This window comes from Girardinichthys multiradiatus, chromosome 13, assembly GCF_021462225.1.
Source record: "Girardinichthys multiradiatus isolate DD_20200921_A chromosome 13, DD_fGirMul_XY1, whole genome shotgun sequence".
Lineage (NCBI taxonomy): Eukaryota > Metazoa > Chordata > Actinopteri > Cyprinodontiformes > Goodeidae > Girardinichthys > Girardinichthys multiradiatus.
Window position 1 is genome coordinate 8823523 of NC_061806.1, and position 20563 is coordinate 8844085.

The 20563-nt window shown below is 39.9% G+C and overlaps 1 protein-coding gene across 2 annotated transcripts in view; it reads left to right on the top strand.

The window, feature by feature from the left end:
- The window catches only part of fam135b (family with sequence similarity 135 member B), a 91229-nt gene that overhangs the window by 31239 nt on the left and 39427 nt on the right, over positions 1 to 20563 (top strand). For both annotated transcript variants that reach the window (XM_047382758.1, XM_047382757.1), the window contains one exon: positions 17197 to 17336. In XM_047382758.1, the coding sequence (XP_047238714.1) occupies positions 17197 to 17336 (140 nt within the window). The remainder of the gene's footprint in view (positions 1 to 17196; positions 17337 to 20563) is intronic.

Here is a 20563-nt window from a genome sequence, read left to right on the forward strand (position 1 = left end):
ATAAATACTAGCACAGGAAATAATCCATTGATCTGCATGTGTGACATTTCTGGGAAAAGGGGATTTTGTGTGAAGGATCATTTCACTACCGAGTTATTTAATTTGTGTTCAATAGTATATAGAATTTTAAAGTAGAATATCAGTGGTAAGTAATGTATTGCTGCAGTACACCTGTATAGATTAAGAAATTCCTTCATAATAGTATAATGAAGAGCATTTTTGTGTCAAGAGTGTGCCATTCACTAACCAACTACCACCAGCAGATGCAGAGCACCAGGGGCTGTAAGCAAATTAGATTCCAGTGCAGAATCACCACAGATAAGGTTTGAGAGCTTTTCAGCAGTTTTTAATGTGCAGTGTGTGATACTGCCTTTGCTCCTTTGAGAACAGCAGTAAGCCAAACTGTTAGATCCTTGGTGGGTTTGATGTGCTACCATTGATCATTGGGCACAAGTGGGGGTACATAAAATTTGTGACATTTCCAACTGAATCAAAATAAGTAATAGCACTACAGTACTTATACCCATAATTTTCTGATTTGGAGTAATGTGGTTGCACAGCCTTAAACTAATACTATGTTGAACTCTTGTTGAAGTTTCAATTTTAATTCAATTCAATTCAGTTTTATTTATATAGCGCCAATTCACAACACATGTTGTCTCAAGGCACTTCACAACAGTCAGGTACATACATTCCAATTAATCCTAATAATTGAACAGTGCAGTCGGAGTTAGCTTTTTATTCAAATTGGATAAAACGTTTTTCTATCTAAGGAAACCCAGCAGATTGCATCCAGTCAGTGACTTGCAGCATTCCCTCCTCCCGGATGAGCATGTAGAGACAGTGGACAGTCACTGGCGTTGACTTTGCAGCAATCCCTCATACTGAGCATACATATAGCGACAGCGGAGAGGAAAAACTCCCTTTTAACAGGAAGAAACCTCCAGCAGAACCAGGCTCAGTGTGAGCGGCCATCTGCCACGACCGACTGGGGGTTTGAGAGAACAGAGCAGAGACACAAAAAGAACACAGAAGCACTGATCAAGGAGTCCTTTCTATGGGAAGGAAAAGTAAATGTTAATGGATGTAGCTCCTTTAGTCGTTTCACCTAGAAAGAAAGAACAGATAAACTCTGAGCCAGTTTTCAAGGTAAGAGTCTGAAAGGGATCACATAGAGTTTGTTACAGTTAAGCTCAGTCAATCGCCATGTCTAGGAGAGAGAAAGGGTTAAACACTAAAAGACAGGGCTATGTGGATCATCGGTAGAGGGTGAGCATTAAGTTGTTGCCAGCAGAAGCTCGGACGATTCCCCTCTCCAGAAAGGTGTCACAGGTAGACACAGAGCCAGGCCAGGTGTAGCTTCTAGGAAGAGAATAGAGAGAACAAGGTTAAAAGCTGAAGTACAGTCTTATTAAATAAATTTGTGACTGGCCATGGCAAAACCAGGAACAAGTCTACCTGGAGTCATTTTGAGTTATTTACAGATCTTGAAAGAGTGGAGTCTAAGCTTTCCAATGATAACAAACTTGTGGAAATCAAAAAAAGAATTGAAGAAGATATGACCATCTGAATGTCTGCACTCACCAGACTACTTTTCTGAGAAATCAGCACTGAAAGATTCGTTGTTTTCTCTCCCTGAAAGCAGGGCGGTGACAAAAGCTGCTAATTTCAATAACTTTAAATAGCCCACCTCCCCAAACTGTTTGTAAACAGAAGCTCCTACTGACTGCAACAGACTTCTGTCACTGAACTTATAGTATTTTTCTATGTAAAGATGATTTACAGAACTGCATTACAATCTATTTTTTTATATTATTTATGTCTGCAAATTGCATCATGACTGCAACCTAATGTCAGCATCCTGGTGATTGGTTTGGTTTCCTCTTGTTTTTAGATAAGTCTCACTTAAAGTTAAATGTTCTGCCTCAGGTCGAGTTTGAAATCCTATCTCACAGCAATTAGTAAAATATCAGGGTAATATGGATGTGTTTTTCTTATTATGTAATATGAAATGTCCAAAGATTATTGTAGCATGCAGAAATATTGTTTATCAGTCTTTATTTTATGTGCGCAGGTATGAATAGAGCTATGGGCTAATAGCTTACACCTTTTGAATATGTGTTCATCTAGAAGAGGCTGGTACTACAGCTATTTAATCTGTACCCATCAAATCTTATGTCTGCAAACCTCTAGACTTTAATGGACCCAGGAAGAGAAATGGGCAATAACTTGACTTTGATCATGTCACAAATGTGATTTTTACTTACAACTCTATACACATTACAAATTGCCATCTTCCAGTCCGACCAGCTGTGGGATGTTGAGGCGACTTTCAGGAGAGCTGTTTTCCACTACCTGTACACAGAAGGACCATAATAGAAATAAGCATATTAGTTTTCATGCATATGACTGATTTTCTTCTTCGATTTTCTATCAGATGGAATAGACTTACTTTGGCGATATCTGCCAATGCGCTGACCCTGGTCCTCTTGTTTGATAAGCCCAAAGACACAGACCAGGGCAAATTTGGTGTGGCCAGCAATCAGGAAGTGGATGTTTAGTGTGGAGGGAAGCTTGTGCGCGACCTGCCAGGCGCCATACCACAACATAAAATTGTTTTTGTTTTGTCTTGTTGTAGACGGCCCTCTCTTTTTGAACAAGCTGAAAATAATCCTGTTGCTTCTTGATTGCTGCAGTCTTCCACTCCTCTGGAAGGTGTGCACTTCTTATAAGCTGGTCATTATTCTGTTGGCACTGCCAGCAGAGGTCGGTGCAGGGTAGGCCCTGCACCGACCTCTGTGTGGGAGTAGCTGGGTCCGAAGCACCTTGAAGCTTGATTTGCAAATTGCACACTTACCTGAAAGAAAAATATCACAGGTTTATTTACAAACACAAACCCCACTCAAGTCGATTTTAATATTTGACTGGTCAGGTTTATGTGATTTGTCCGCTTCAGTACATGATTTATTTACAGTATGATGCATCATAATATTTTTTAAAAAGTTATAAACTCACCCCATGAGAAACTGAAAGGTGTTCCAGCAGACTTCGATGCCTCCGATGGAATAAGTGTTTTCCTTTCTTTGGTCTGTTCTTGGTGGATGTGGTCATTGCTGACGTTTCTACTGTACGCTGGTTTGCTTCAAGATGTCTGATTATTCTCATGTCCTGCCACTCCCTTTCTGCTGCTAAAGAATCCATCCGTATGTTGTACATGATCTCTGGAGAAAGTTTGCGGCTACAGGACTGTGTCCCAAGTGAAGAGTTCTCCTTTCTTCTTCCATAACATTTACAGTCAAAGTTACGTATTTTCTCCATTTCACTGTCTATGTTTTCCTCAAATGTTGTGATAGCAATAGCTTCTGATATCTTACGTTCTAGCTCCTCAGCCGCCAGTCCAAAGCTTTCTTTGTCATTCTCGTCTTGGGTTGAAGACAGCTGCAAACTAGGAATGTTCTCCAAAGTAATGCAGTCGCTATCATCTTCCGCTTCATCTCTTTCTGATTCAGAATCTGAAGAGAGTCCGGCGGCGGTGTTACCGCTGAACATGTACTCCCACAGCGAAGCGCTGTAGCAGCCGCGATTCAGTTCGTTTGCAACACGTTGAGCTTGGTCCATCATTAAGAAATACATGATTTTTCATAGGAGCTTTTAAGTAGCCACGAGGTTTCTTGAAGCACGCTGGTTATTGGTCGACAAGCAGAACAAAAGCCAGCGCGGAGCCAAACAAAGCTGTTACAGAAATTAGCTGAGGCTTTCCCCCCCCCCAAAATGTAAATACGAGCTGGCTGAGTTTTAGGCTGAAAAGAAGCCAAGTTTGAACATAAAATTTACCATTTTAAAACCTATAAAACTGTCATTTAAAGAATTGAGTGGATACTTCATAATTTCAACTTGCACATTTTGCAATAAAATCAATCACAATTTTCTCAGAAATTGACGCTTTTTCCTCATGTTCTCCGTTTGTGCTCTTCCGACTTGTTCCTGGTTTTGCCGTGGCACGTCACATTTTATTGAAACGTTCATTTATGTCAGTCACATAATACGCACCATAGGTGAAACACATTAATAGATTGATTACACGCAGACTGTTTTGAAGGCTTTATTTCTGTTAATTAGGATAATTTTCCACTTACAGTTAATGGAAATCTTTAATATTAGAATATAACATCAGACCAATAAAATAAACATTTTTAATAGATAAATATGTGCTTAATGAAAAGTATGTTCCATACCTGCTTAAAGGTTTTTATTTTCAAAAGGTAGTTTTAATCTGAAACTGTAGGATCTCAGCTTCTCTCCTCCTGGTTGGTTCTGGTAGCTTGTTATCAGCAGCTGCAGCTCATCTCCTGATGAGCTCACTGGACTTCTTAAGGCAGCTGCAGGAACAGGTATTTGCTGGAACATAACCTCAGTTATGTGGACTGCCTGTCCGCCTACCTGCCCGGCTACCTACCTACCTACCTACCTACCTACCTACCTGCCTGTCTACCTGTCTGCCTGTCTGTCTACCTGTCGACCTGCCTATCTGCCTGCCTGCACCTGGTAAATACTCACCTAAGGACTGCACTGTAAATATACTCACCATCAGCACTCTCACCTTGGATTCCTGGATTCCGTCCTCCTCCCCTGGTTCCTGGACAACACCAACTTATTATCCTAGGCAAGCCTACACTAGGAATAAAACTTCCCTTACCATCTACATCCTATGTTTTGAGTCTGTTTTCATTCTCTGGTTTGTTCTACTTCAACTACCTTAGTGATTCATAATAGAAACAAGCCTCATCAGAATGCATATTTTACTGTATTTTTGGGTAGGAGTCTTTCAGCATGGTGAATCTTGACTTTACAATGTTTGCCTACTGTGTTTTATAAAAGTGCTTTAAATCTTTTAAACTGCAGGGGCCCAGCCCTCTTCAGTTCACCCCACAGATTTTCAATAGGATTTAGTTGATTTGGATGTATGCTTTGGATCATTGTCATGCTGAAAGTTGAAGTTGGTCTTTAGCTTCAGTTTTTTAGTCTGAGCCTGAACGTTTTGTACCAGGATATGCTGGAACTTTTCATCAGTCCAGTTGCAGAAAAACCAAAAATTTCAACCTTGGTTTTATAGACTATAGCACATTTTTCTACATGCCTTTGGGGAGCCTTAAAATAGGTTTTATTAAAACTCGATGATAAACTTGTCACCTTATCCCATAGATCAGACAAATAAAGACTTTAGGAGATTGCTGCTGCATGTACCGCAGAGCCAATAGGTACTATTAATTAATGCTGCTCATTTAATATTTCTATAGGACTCTTGCTAATCTCCCTGAACAGTTTTCTTTATGTCTATGTATCAATTTTGAAGGGAAGTCCAGTTCTTGCACTATCCAAGTTGGACCCTATTTTCCTTACCATATCTGAGTTGTGTACCATAGTATATCTAATGCCTTATGTTAGGTATTATTTAGTCAACTCAGAGGTAAGAACGATACAGTCAGAGTTACTTGTGACAAGGGTAGCCCACTTTGCAGTGCAACTACAAAGTTTTGACACCCTATCTCTTTATGTATATACACAATTCAACAGACAGTTCAGACAGGGTGTATGTGTGTGAGACGGAAAGGAGGCTGGTTCTCATGAAGATAACAATGATCTCACACACACAGGGAGGAAGGCATAGTGCAGGTGCCTTGCAACACAAAGTTTTTACATGAGTGATAACAAGTTTTTGCACCCATCCAACAGTCCCTCCTTTTATCACAAGTAAAAACATTTAATATAAAAACGAGTAAGAAAAATACTCTGTATGAGCGAAAACCCACGGACGGTAAACAGATTATATTTTGTGGGAAATACTCATACGGCCCCGCCGCCCTCGGCGACCATTAAAAGTTAAATGTTGATTAATACTTGAAATCATAAAAATAAAAGAACGATACTTGAAATCATAAAAATAAAAGAATAATACTTGAAATCATAAAAATAAAAGAATAATACTTGAAATCATAAAAATAAAAGAATAATACTTGAAATCATACTTGAAATCATAAAAATAAAAGAATAATACTTAATGAAAACAGTGAAACATAATAAAGGAATTTAAAAATCTGCCCTGTTTATGTCATCATTGTACTTTTTCTCATTTCACTTAAGCAACAACTTCTTTCGATTTTCTGTTGTAAGGTCATTTTATGAAATACAATGTATGAGTACACTCAGGCTTTTGATGTGATTTATTTACAACATGTCATCATAACCGTCCCCTTCATTTTCGTGCATTTCTACCTGGTTCAGTGTTGCTTATGCCACCGTGACTGACTGAGTTACTATTCTTTGTACCATGCATTTGCAACATGGGATAATACATATTGACAGGAGACACAGAAGGCCCATGCATGCTATTACTGCAACTAGGAGAACCTTAAACAGATTTATCCATCCCCCTGTGAGCATCCAATCTAACCAAGAAGAGGTAGGATCTGGGTGGTCATGTGCCAGAACATTTTGCAGATTCCGTAGGTTGTTTAATGCCCCCGTTATGTTTGCAGAGTGTATATTATCTGGGATATATGTGCAACAGGTGTTATTCAATAGAACACAAACGCCCCCCGTTGATGCTGTTAGAATATCCAAAGCCATGCGGTTCTGAATTATCATGGCTCGCATAGCGCTCATTTCTGTGTTTTGACCCTCTTCTACTATTATGGAGTTATTTAGAAACAATCCAAATTGATAACTTAAAGTTTCCACGCGCAGCATTAATTTGCCCACACCTAACCAGGGTAGGAGAGATAATAATGTTTTATCATCTTTAGGCCAAAGTTTAAATTCATCTGGGACATTTGTTCCCCAAATGGGGCCATGGGGTTTAACATCTATTTCCCTTTTTGATCTCCTATGTGGTATAACTATAGTCTGCTTACTAAGTACCACAGTGTGATCTGATGTGAAAACTGGGGCACATACACCATACCAACTGGGTGGAAGTACATAAGCGTTATTATCACATAACCATGCCACCCCTTCTATCCAGTATGTGCCGTTTCCGGGATTATTCCTGTAAGTGTAGAAGTAGTTACATTTCGTAGTATTCCCTACAAAATGAGTATGATTCCCTGTAATATTTTGTCTTATGCAGTGTCGATGGTTTCCGGGGTCTGTTACATATGCTTTGAATGGTTCTGATTTCTCTGTAATGTTGAGAGGTTGCCATTGTTTTCTGTCGCGAGTGCAGTTTTCTGGGTCACAACTGTAATTTAATCTCTGGTTACTGAAAGATTAGTCTGGCATAAGAAATAACTTTTTATTTGTATATCCTATCAGGCCCATTGATATGGCGCAACTTGTCTCGATGAGGTTCATAGCTTTGACATATATGGTGGGGCCTTGGGAATGCACGGGCATTATAGAACACACATAACAATCAGTTTTATTTTGAGTTTTAGCTGTGTCATACACATAACGATACCAGTAATTTTGCAGAAATGGGTGTGTGTCATGTCCTTCCGTCAGTGGTCTGAGATGGGTCCCGTCTGATGTCCATCTCTTCTGGTTCGGTATCACCTCCTGTGGATCCTGCTTTAGATAGAGAAAGAGTCCTGCTACCAGAATTAAGCTCAGGCTTATCAGTCCTGTCCACATGTTACAGAGAGCCATTTTATAATTGGGCGCAGATCAGCTGTTTTCTTCACCGGTTTGAGACACTGGGCCATATGGGTCCTCCAACCCCTTTGAACCCGGACTTCCTCTGCCACCCCGTCGGTTGGTTTGGCTCCTGTAACGGCAAAACTGGCTTACAGTGGCTTTTATGGATCCAGGAAGGCCTCTGCTATTTTCAGAGCTGTGGGCGTTGTCAGGAGTATTTGAAACGGCCCTTTCCACCGAGGAGTGCTCCAATCCTTCCTGTGGAGTGTCTTAATCAGGACCAGGTCTCCAGGCCTCAGGTCATTCTGTGGGATAGGAGCAGAGATTATCGGCAGACCACTGGACATTTGTTCTTCTTTTGTCTGCAACATTTTATTCATCCACTCAGCTAATGAAGTTTCCTGTTGTGCTTTCTCTATTTCATTCATGTCAGAGGGCAGAGAAAACGGTCTGCCATGTACTATTTCTTTGAGAATACAAATTTACCTCAGCGACTTGATGTCACGTGATCTCAGACTCAGAATATAGTGGGTGGAGTTATACAATGATATACAGGTCCTTCTCAAAATATTAGCATATTGTGATAAAGTTAATTATTTTCCATAATGTCATGATGAAAATTTAACATTCATATATTTTAGATTCATTGCACACTGACTGAAATATTTCAGGTCTTTTATTGTCTTAATACAGATGATTTTGGCATACAGCTCATAAAAACCCAAAATTCCTATCTCACAATATTAGCATATTTCATCCGACCAATAAAAGAAAAGTGTTTTTAATACAAAAAACGTCAACCTTCAAATAATCATGTACAGTTATGCACTCAATACTTGGTCGGGAATCCTTTTGCAGAAATGACTGCTTCAATGCGGCGTGGCATGGAGGCAAACAGCCTGTGGCACTGCTGAGGTCTTATGGAGGCCCAGGATGCTTCGATAGCGGCCTTTAGCTCATCCAGAGTGTTGGGTCTTGAGTCTCTCAACGTTCTCTTCACAATATCCCACAGATTCTCTATGGGGTTCAGGTCAGGAGAGTTGGCAGGCCAATTGAGCACAATGATACCATGGTCAGTAAACCATTTACCAGTGGTTTTGGCACTGTGAGCAGGTGCCAGGTTGTGCTGAAAAATGAAATCTTCATCTCCATAAAGCTTTTCAGCAGATGGAAGCATGAAGTGCTCCAAAATCTCCTGATAGCTAGCTGCATTGACCCTGCCCTTGATAAAACACAGTGGACCAACACCAGCAGCTGACACGGCACCCCAGACCATCACTGACTGTGGGTACTTGACACTGGACTTCTGGCATTTTGGGTTTCCTTCTCCCCAGTCTTCCTCCAGACTCTGGCACCTTGATTTCCGAATGACATGCAGAATTTGCTTTCATCCGAAAAAAGTACTTTGGACCACTGAGCAACAGTCCAGTGCTGCTTCTCTGTAGCCCAGGTCAGGCGCTTCTGCCGCTGTTTCTGGTTCAAAAGTGGCTTGACCTGGGGAATGCGGCACCTGTAGCCCATTTCCTGCACACACCTGTGCACGGTGGCTCTGGATGTTTCTACTCCAGACTCAGTCCACTGCTTCCGCAGGTCCCTCAAGGTCTGGAATCAGCCCTTCTCCACAATCTTCCTCAGGGTCCTGTCACCTCTTCTCGTTGTGCAGCGTTTTCTGCCACGCTTTTTCCTTCCCACAGACTTCCCACTGAGGTGCCTTGATATAGCACTCTGGGAACAGCCTATTCGTTCAGAAATTTATTTCTGTGTCTTACCCTCTTGCTTCAGGGTGTCAATAGTGGCCTTCTGGACAGCAGTCAGGTCGGCAGTCTTACCCATGATTGGGGTTTTGAGTGCTGAACCAGGCTGGGAGTTTTAAAGGCCTCAGGAATCTTTTGCAGGTGTTTAGAGTTAACTCGTTGATTCAGATGATTAGGTTCATAGCTCGTTTAGAGACCCTTTTAATGATATGCTAATTTTTTTAGATAGGAATTTTGGGTTTTCATGAGCTGTATGCCAAAATCATCCGTATTAAGACAATAAAAGACCTGAAATATTTCAGTTAGTGTGCAATGAATCTAAAATATATGAATGTTAAATTTTTATCATTACATTATGGAAAATAATGAACTTTATGACAATATGCTAATATTTTGAGAAGGACCTGTACAGTAGGTGGCAAATGGAGTAAGACCAGTTTGATTTGGAGTTATTCTCATCCATAATTTAACCAGGGATAGGCATTCGGGCCATGGCCTCCCTGTTTCTTCCATTGTTTTCCTTAATCTTTAACTGAAACCCTAATGCTCTAGAACTTAGTTCTATTAATTTATTTACAAAATGAGTTCCATTATCTGACCTTATAATCTGTGGGATACCATATGTGGGGAAGACATGTGTCACTAGGTTCATCTATTACAACTAGGCAATATTTCTTCCCCCGTGTTTGCAACAAATTATGCATGATCTGCAAAAATTCTTTGCATAGTCAGAAAAATTTATAGTGTAGCATTAATGCTTTACCAGATGTGACATATTCCCCCCTTGACACGTGGGTCTTCCCAATGTGTCACTGTAGCCGCTGTGTTGTATAAATTTTTTGGGAGGATTGGTTTATCTTCTATCTGATAGATGTCATCTTTTTTCTGTGCTCCTCTCTTTAGCCAGGCCTTTATTTCTGTCTTGGGTGCTGACTGTTGGGCGTCTTTCAGCACGTCTGTGTCTATAAATAGCAGATCTGACATTTTCTCTTTAATAGGTTGAAATGAGTTAGTTCTGTCCCTGATGATGTTTTAAAACCTCTATTTTGCCAAATCTTAGCATGGTGATGTACTGATCCGAAAACGTATTGGCTGTCTGTGTATATAGTAAGTATTCTGTTCTGATTCGGTCATAAAGGATGCGTAAGGCATCTCTTAAATCCGTTGAATTGTGCGCCATTGAATTTCCCTGGGCATCATTTCCAGTGAAATCTCCGGCTACTCTACACCAGCGATGGCCAAAGAGCTGAGAAAGACACTGGTGCATTTCTCTGCCATTAAGATGGAAACGTCCTCTGAGTTCTGTGATAGCTGCTAAAAATTCCGGTACACCTTCCTGTATGTTTGGGATACCTTTTAAAGCGGCAGTTCTGTCTTCCTGCGTCCATGGCCTATAAACTAGAATGGTTGGCGGCTGTGGATTATCAGCGTTACCTATGTTTGGATTGGCCACTTCTACAAGAGGAAATGTGTCTTCCTCTATTATTTTTTTTTTTTTCAGATGGATGAAATTTCTGTTCGTGAGCCTTTAAGGCTTAATTTGGGTATAAGCCGGGGTCAGTAGTGGTTTTTTTTTTACTCCTAGTTTGTACGCCTGTGCTCCCCCAGAAATTAGGAGACCAGGAGCTCTGTTCTTCTGTTTTAAGAGGGTTGCTTGATTTATCTGGCTTTTGGTCGGGGGTTTGAGGAGGTGCTGCGGCTGCGCCTTCTTCCTCCTCCTCACGCTGTACCACTGCCTGTGTAGCAGGCGGCTGCGCTCCTGGAGGCTGCCGCCTTTTCTGTCTGAAAGCAGCTGTAGTCTCCTCCTCTTGCCGCACCATAACTGCGGTTGTTATCTTTTCTTTTCGCTTCTCCCTCTTATCCTGCCTCTGTATGTCTCTCAGCTTGCTCTGTTCCAACCATTTTTCTGACAGTTTATATTCAACCTTCCTTTGTCCTGTCTTTTGTCTCATTTTAGTTTTCATTATTTCTAATTTTAGATCCCCTTGTAATTTTAAGACAGCCTTTGTTTCTAATTTGCCCAAAAACCCATGTTTTTTATTTTTTATTCCATCTATGACAGATCATACTTGCTCCTTTTACATAGTTCTCCATAAACTTTACATCCCCTTCTAAGTCAATTAGTTTACTTTGTTTCTTCCCCATTATGTTTTATGTTAGTTTAATTGTAGTATAAATGTCCCAGATAAAAGGTCACTGGCATGAGACTTTAAGGAGAGGACATTAACACGCCCTTCTACTGCGACTAATTCGCAGCGGTGTTAATTTTCTGGAATGTAATCCGACCTGAATCTCCAAAGTCACCAGTATGTAGTTTTAATCTGGGCAAAAGAAAACACAGGACTAGCAGAATCCTGCTGATTCTATTAAAATGCTTAGTCCTCCATACACACACAACACAGTCACACTGTTAGTTTCAGGTACCTTGTAATTTTTTCTAAGTTAACTTGGTGTTATTTTATTAGCTCAATTTACTCCGTTCTTTTTACTTTTATAGCGCTTATTCTATTCCCTCGCAGGGGAATAACCCTTAGTCGTTTTATTTGGCCCCCTTCTTGGCGGGGCCCTACCTTAATTTGTCACTATTCCTTTCACGGTGGAATAAAACCATCCCAATGCAGCGTCCTTACCGGCGACGCACTACCAACGACTTTTAAGTACTTTTCTTCTTTTATTTATATAGCGCTTACTCTATTCCCTCGCAGGGGAATAGTCCTCAGTCGTTTTCTTTAATCCCCTTCACGGCGGGATTGTACCAAATTTGTCACTATTCCTTTCACGGTGGAATAAAACCATCCGAATGCAGCGTCCTTACCGGCGACGCACTACCAACGACTGTTAAGTACTTTTCCTATGAACTGTATTTTAAAACTGTCTCACCTCTGAGTTGACTTCTTGGTGACTCTCTGGACCCTGTGAGAGTCACCCCGCGCCGAGGAAGGCGATAACCTACTGGCCAGGTGTGAATTCACACACACCGGGACTTTCAGCCACTCCGGCTAATGGAGGCTGTGCAGTGGTGCTTCGCTCGACGTCAGGCTTCCCCAACGGATCCCAGAGTCACTGTTAAAGCAAAGAGAAATAAGGTTATTGAATTAATCCGGCTACGAAGGACCAATAAATGTTAGGTATTATTTAATCAACTCAGAGGTAAGAACGATACAGTCAGAGTTACTTGTGACAAGGGTAGCCCACTTTGCAGTGCAACTACAAAGTTTTGACACCCTATCTCTTTATTTATATACACAATTCAACAGACAGTGCAGACAGGGTGTATGTGTGTGAGACGGAAAGGAGGCTGGTTCTCACGAAGATAACAATGATCTCACACACACAGGGAGGAAGGCATAGTGCAGGTGCCTTGCAACACAAAGTTTTTACATGAGTGATAACAAGTTTTTGCACCCATCCAACACCTTAGAACTCTTCTCCTGACCGTTTTTGACAATGAAATCCCTCTGATACTTCAGAAGCTCTCTGCAAGCTAATGGTTTTGCTGTGGAATATGACAAAGAAAATTTAAGGAAAAGCCTAATAGAAAATCTGAATTTTATCTGGTGGCGATTAAAGGCACATGTTATAGGTCATAATAAAGCTGAAAATCATCCTGCGATTGTTTATTTTGGTCTCATTCTTTTACATCACAAAAACCTGGCATTTTACCGGGGCTTTTAAGACTTTTTATATCAGCTACAAATATATTAGCTGGCAAAGAACTTGTATATCAAGAACAGGCACCAGAGGATCTAAATGATGGCATCACGGTGGAGCAATAGTGTTATGACACAGATGCTAGAGCATTTGACAGTGAGTGAAGGGCACCAGAGGGACGTCTATGCATTATTTTGACTGCAGGAGTCTAATCCCTTTGTCTGGAATGCATCCACAGATGTCACAGCTTCCTTTTATGCTTAGCACACAATATGTCAGTCCTGGCTTTGAGTGGTCAGTCTTGGATGATCAAAACCTTCACTAGGTCTGTGGGTGTCCTTGCATACCCATTGGTTTCAAAATCATGCCATCTGTTGGCCAAACATGCCAGCACTTGCATAATCCTACCACTCAGCCTCATGGAAACCCACATTGTGACCCCATCAACCCTGTCAAGAGCTATCTAATGCATTTTAGCACCCTCTGTTGATGATAACTGTCATTGCATGTCTTTATCTAGTTATTGAAGATAAAATACATATCTAGACGTATTTTGTGCATCATGAAGTAAAATCACACTTACTCCAGATATTACCAGTATTAAGGTAGCCTACTGACTTGACTTTCTATTAGCTCAAGCTACATCGTAATACACACATATATTCTATGGGACGGATATCAGTGCTTTATGATGACCTCTCCAAAACATTGAATTTGTTCTCCATAAGTCACCTTGCAACATATTTGGACATATGCTTAGGGACATTGTCTGTTTGGAAGATCAGTTTGTGCCCAAGCTTTGATCTCCAAGATGATGTCTTGAGATGTTGGCAAAATAATTCCCTATAATTTTCATTCCCCATGATTCCATCTATTTAGTGCACCACTCCCACTTGCAGCAAATCACCATGATGCTGCCACTCCCATACATCAGAGTTGAGCTGGTGTTCGCAGACTTGCAAGCTTTTCCGATTTTCCTTCAAATGTAATGATAGTCAATACAGCCAAACATTTCAGTTTTAGTTTCATCTGACCACAGGACATATCTAAAAACATTAAGGTCTCTAAATGTGGGACCTTGGGGAATCTGGAAATTGTACCAAAAATGAAACAGATTTGATGAGGTCCATAATTCCCTTCCTGAAATCTTGGCTGGTTGCTTTTTTCCCCATCATGTCATACATGCAGCATGTTTGAGGTGTTGCCTTATAGCTGTTAAACGCAACTTTTGCCTAAATTAATTTTTTTTACATGTTTGTTAAAACTGTCACTATATCCTGTTAGTACAATATGTGGCAGATGATCAGTGAAAAAAATCAATCTGATGATCAATCAATGATGGCGGATACACAGCTATGGCACATTCACTGGTAGCGACCAACGTCATTGATATACTTTACATTGACTATGACCTATCAATATCATTAGCACAGCTGCAGCACATCGATAATCTTGAGCTAGAAAGACTGTGTGGGTGAGGGGTGGAAGCAGCGCATACACGAGCGTGATTGATACTGCTAAGTCGTTCCTCCTGGCTCTGATTGGTTGGTTCTGACTAGGCGCAGTGTATGTCTGTTAATGGCAGTAGGGGCACTGGGAGGAGCCAGATGAGCTTGATTTGTGTTTTTGTTTTTTTTCATAGATTATCTGTCCATATTCTACTGTCAGGACATAGTGACAGTTTTAACAAATATGTTAAAAAAAAATACATTTTAACAAAAGTTACCTACTGCAGCTTTAAAGCACATCCACTGGTGTGTCTCTGTTTAAATTAAATTGTTGTGACATAACATTTCAGTAGGTTGCAAACCCATGGAATCATCAAAGGGCATTTCACAAATTGTTTAAAGGCACAGTAATCTTAGTGTATGTAATTGTGTATGTAATGAAATTGGAGGAAGTAAAGAAAAATTGTCTTTATCATAATTCTTGTAGTCCTAGTATACCTAACACAGGGAATATTTAGTAACTGAGGTACAAAAGGTCATCTGTCTTGTTATCTGGTTTCAATTGTGTATTGTTGAGCAGGATTCTGTTTGAGTCACTTTATGAACCAATTTTGGGTTTCTGTGTTTTTTTATATCCAAGACAGCAAAGTATTTTACACTTGTTCAACCAACAAACATAGAGAGCAGTTATCTGTGTGTGAGCAGTTAGCCACCCAGTTTAAAGAGGATTGGTTAGATTTTCCAATAAATTAAGAACTTTCAGAAAATCTCCAATATTCATAGAGTGACAGAGGTGAATTCTCTCCAGAGTGCATTCAACAATGAGTTATGGTGCCATTTTGACACAACTACAGAGTGTTTGACAAGTCGTGCTCCTGCACATCAATTCTCCTGACTCATGCTGCTTGATGCTGGAGGTAGCGACAGCATTATCAAGAGGAGGCCTGCAGAGAGGGGGAGAATAACAATGGGACAGAAAAGGGCAAAACCTCAGCAGGGGACTGCAAAGACCTCTCTCAGCTCGCAGCTGGAAATCAAGATTTCCTCTGCAGCTGTATTCGAGAAGGAAAAGATTTATACAGCAGCTATGTCACCCAGAAATATATTACATTATCCAAGATGATAGGTTCAAAACAAAAAGAAAAGAAATCCACCATTTTGATAAATACACAGAGTTCTGTATTTTGTACAAAATTAGCTGAGTATGAATGATATGGTTTTGCAAATGTTCATGAAAGAATAAAGCTTTTGCTCCATCCACAGTTGTAAATTTGCACAATGTGCAGCAAAATCCAGAGTAGAATACTTCACTTTCAGACTGCAGGTTTACTTGTGATCGGGGCAGATGACTGGAGATACTGGTACTGCTTCTGCTTATACCTGTTAGGAGGTAGTTGTTTCATCATACTTTCACCCTGTGCTTCATTCAGGTGAAGGTTAGATGCAACCTCCTGGTTTCCTTGGATGGATAACTTTGTAATTTAACGATCTACTGAATTTTGCTCTATTGTATTGAAACTGGACTGAACTGGAACTTAATTTGAATCTGAAGAGGACTTTGCGGGCTTCAATTGTGTTGACTTGTGTTTGAACGAATTGGATTGAATGGATCAAAAGTAAATTAAATTGGGTTGTATGTAGCTTAAAATTAGTTTGAGTTGTTTACCTGTTTTAGTAGTGTCATTGGGCTATATCAATAACTGACCTGAATTTACTGTGTATTTTGCACCCAAGGCTTTTGTAGTTGTCGAAGTATCCCTAAAGATAGTTGTTTATTCAACATCCTTTGGACAAAACAACTACCTTAGTGGAACTGAGTGCTGTTGGCAGAACATTTAACTATTACCAGTGCCTATAATACCTGGAGTGACCTGATTACAAACCTGAAATAGTTATGCATCTGATTATATCTTTAGTATCAAGGTTAATGTTAAAGAAACAAACTGGATTTTTTCATAATCCCTAGGGAAACCACATTGAGATGATTTGTGCTTTGTGATATGGTGTGTTCTGCTGGAAGTACCCATCAGAAGATCAGAACGATGGTCAAGATCACAAACAATACTCAGGTCAGCTGTAGCGTTTCAGCTCTGTTCAGTTGGTACTAAAGGGCCCAAAATGTGCCAAGAAAATAGTTGTAACATCCCATTACATCACCAGTAGCAGCCTGAACCACTGATAATAGGCGTGATAAGTCCATGTTTAAACGTTGCTCTGAATGTTGCTGCTAAAAGTGGAATCTTTTGACCAGACTATTGGTGAGCCTGCATTTTGTAGCGTCAGTTTTGTCTTACCTAACATAAAGTGGCCAGCAAATGTATGTCAGGTTGTCATTGGTAATTACCATGATGTTCACACACATTTTTGATAAACTGGAAGGATTCCTTTGAAAGGTAAATGGAGTATCGAAAACTCCTACTGGTGATGTATCAATCAATCTACCAAATATCAAAATCAACTAGTTTTTTGTTCTTCATTTGTAAACAATGTGGAGTCCCAAAGCCTTAGAAATCTAATTGTACCAATATCCATAGGGGTAGATTTCTTCTGCTTTTCTAAAAAAAAAAAAAAACAATCTAAAATCGGTGTCAGCCAGTTCTGATCTCTGCTTCTCTAATGTGCAACATTGACTTGCACTTGAGCAAGTTAGTGATCCTGGCGCAGCAGTGAACTCCCAATAATTGTGCTATTTTGGTTGTGTCCTACACCAGAAGAGTGCAGCTTCAGCTCAGCGGGGGTGTACGACGGCAACGTCTTCAGCCGGATATTTCAGATCCTTTACAGGAATGAGGAGATTGCTGTTAATGACTGCATGATCTTCAAAGTCCACCTACTATTGGATGGAGAAAGGGTGAGTCACACTGCAGACATTATCTATATGCACACACATACACAGATACACACACTTAATTTTCTTATTTAATTAGAAGTTAAAATGGTAAATAGATGCTGTTTAGGTGAATGTATTTATAGCTACAACAATTACGTGGTAGTTTTCTTTCACAGTTGCACCCTGTGGTCATTCGAGGACATTCAAACACTTATTATTAAATGTTTTTTTAACTCTCTGTAGCCTCCCACCCAACATTGTGGTAATGCAACAAATAGTTAGCATTGGTGCCTTCTACTCTTTCCTAAACCTAGAAAGGCTTTGTTTGCTTCACATCCTATTTAAGGTGTAGCAGTACATGTGTTTATATTAATTGTTACGGTACAAATGTCAAAGTCTGGTACATGTATTCAGACTAAACACACGTTATTACAGGAATTCACCACTCTTATCTAAGAGAGGATGTGTCACATTTTCATTGCGTTGTGTTGTGTGCCACAACAATAAATGACTAGAAAAAACAATTAAAGCAATCTACACCAACACCATGCAAAAACAGTTGGTAATGATAACACTAAACAGTAGTATCAAATGTTTTGCTATTTCAAGGATTTGCAGATGGAGTGGATAGGAAGTGTGTGAAATATGAAAAGCAGAATAGGTCAGAATTTGTGTCCTTTGCAATGGCTGGTGACATCTAATAAATATTGTCACACAGCCCAGACATTTAATAAGTACCATTGTAAAAAATTTAAACAAAACATCTGGACTTTGTTTTTTTTCTATAAGGAAAAAGGTATTTAGTTTTGGGCATTACAAAACTATTTTGTTTGCCATTTAGCAAGTATTGGTGTGGCTTTTGGTGTGGCTAGTGAAATTTAACTCAACATTTCATAAATGTGTTTATTTGCGGTTAATGCATCATTTAACAATTGAGGCAGTCACTCACAGTGCCAGGAGAGTTTTAATATCAAATTTTTGTGTAACAAAAAATCAAACAGAAAAATATATTGAGAGAACAAACACCTTTCCACAGCACTATTTATCTATTTTATAGTCCTGCTTTTAAACTGAAGAAATATTATGTAAATTCTAGTGTTATGAGGTGGAAATTAAAGCTGGACACTGTTTTGGGGATTATTTTTTAAAGTGAATTGCAATGATATTTAACTGAGCTGAACAATTATTACCTCTCAGTGTTTATAGATATCCTTGATTTGCAGAGGACATGCCAAAGTGATTATTATGATATACTTAAAATTTGAGCTAAACCCATTATGGGGATTAATGGTCAAACATAAAATACTTCAGAATAATTGAGATCTGACTCTTGGAATGGATGTGCCGTAACTGACATATTCGAGTCTAAGAATGCCTGTTGTAGCACAAAAGACCAGCTATATAAACCTGCCAGACAGGTATTGATGTACTGTCCTATCCGCTTTCACCATGGTTGCTTCCTGGAGAATCCAACTGCCTCTTTTCGGAAGGTAACCATCATCTGTGACAGCAATGGTTCGGGCTGGGATGTGTGGTAGCACAGACTGACCATGCTTAGAACTAATTATCCGTTTTATCACTGCTCCTCGTGCATTAACATGCATTAACCATTCTATTGCTGATTGATATAGGTTCCCTGGTTCTGTTAAAAATGTTTCACATGACTTCTAATTTTAGAAGATTTCATTAAATGTGGAAGTTTATGTGAAGGTTCAGAGACACGGGTGTTTCTGAGACATTATCGTATCAGATTCATCTGAAGGGCCTCCCAAGAGCTTGCCACTCATTAACCTTCCAGAGGTTATCTGCTGCTCACAGCCACAGAGAACACAGACAAAAATAGCCCCCCATTTCCCCTGTGTACACCCGAAGGTATGCCTAATCTGAACATCAATGTTAAGCAGAACTGCTAACATTTGTTTTTTTACTCACAGTGTACATTTAGTCTCATGGCCAAGATAAAAGTGCACATCATTCTCTAAAAGATGTTGCTGCTTCCACACTTAATACAAGTTTGGTTTTTCCACTTTGAAAAGCCTTCAATTTTTCGATATTTTATGTGATTGACCAACACAATATCATTATAAAGGGGAAGGAAAACACTACATAGTTTCCAAACATTTATTCGGCCCAAACTTCTGCGTGGCGTGCATTTCTGATCACCCCCATTACTTTGATACCACTTTTGGATTAGAGTCGTTTGGTGGATTTAAAGGTTCTTTTGAAAATAACAACCTTTAAGCAGATATTAAACAGACTTTTCATTAAATTTATATATTGGACTGATGTAATTCTCTAAACTTGAATAGCTGTAAGCGAAAAATTATCAAAAATAAAATAAATAAAGGCTTGAAAACTTCGGTCTGTTTATAATTAATCTATATAATGTTTCACTAAATGAATTGAGTTACTGAAATAAATTATTTTCCAAAAATCTAATTTATCAAATGGGTCTGTGACATGTAGAGCAACAAAATGTCTTCAGGAGTCACCTGATTAGTACATAGAGTCCATGTGTGTGTAATGAAATCCCATTAAAAATGCAAATGCTCTGAAAAGGCCTCAGAGGTTTGCTAGAGAATCAGAAAAGCTTTATTGCCAAGAACACTTTTGGACATACAAGGAATTTGTTGTGGCGTAGTCGGTGTAATACAATACAAATCAAACAGTATAAACATATCTACAATATAATATAAATATATGTGCACAGTTTTAAGTGAGTGAGAGTAAATATAGAGCAGTATAGGATGCGAGAGCGGTACAACAGTGCAGGTGATCAGTGTGCAAGTATGGTAGTGCAAGTAAAGCAGGAGTCCAAGCTGAGTGTTAATGTAACGCATAGAGTTGCAAGTTACAAGTGTCCTGTCAGCAAAAAGTGTCAAGGTGGTTTCTGGGCTTTGTTAACAAGGCTGGTGGCAGATGGGGAAAAAACTGTTCTTGTGGCGTGAGGTTTTGGTCCGGATGGACTGCAGCCTCCTGCCAGAGGGGAGAGTCTCAAAGAGTCTGTGACCGGGATGGGAGGGATCAGCCAGAATCGTCCCTGCCCGCTTCAGGGTCCTGGAGGTGTACAGTTCCTGGAGCGACAGTAGACTGCAGCCAATCACCTTCTCAGCAGACCGAATGACACGCTGCTGCCTGCCCTGTAGCAGCGGCGTACCAGATGGTGATGGAGGAGGTGAGGATGGACTCAATGATGGCTGTGTAGAAGTGCACCATCATAGTCTTTGGCAGGTTGAATTTCTTCAGCT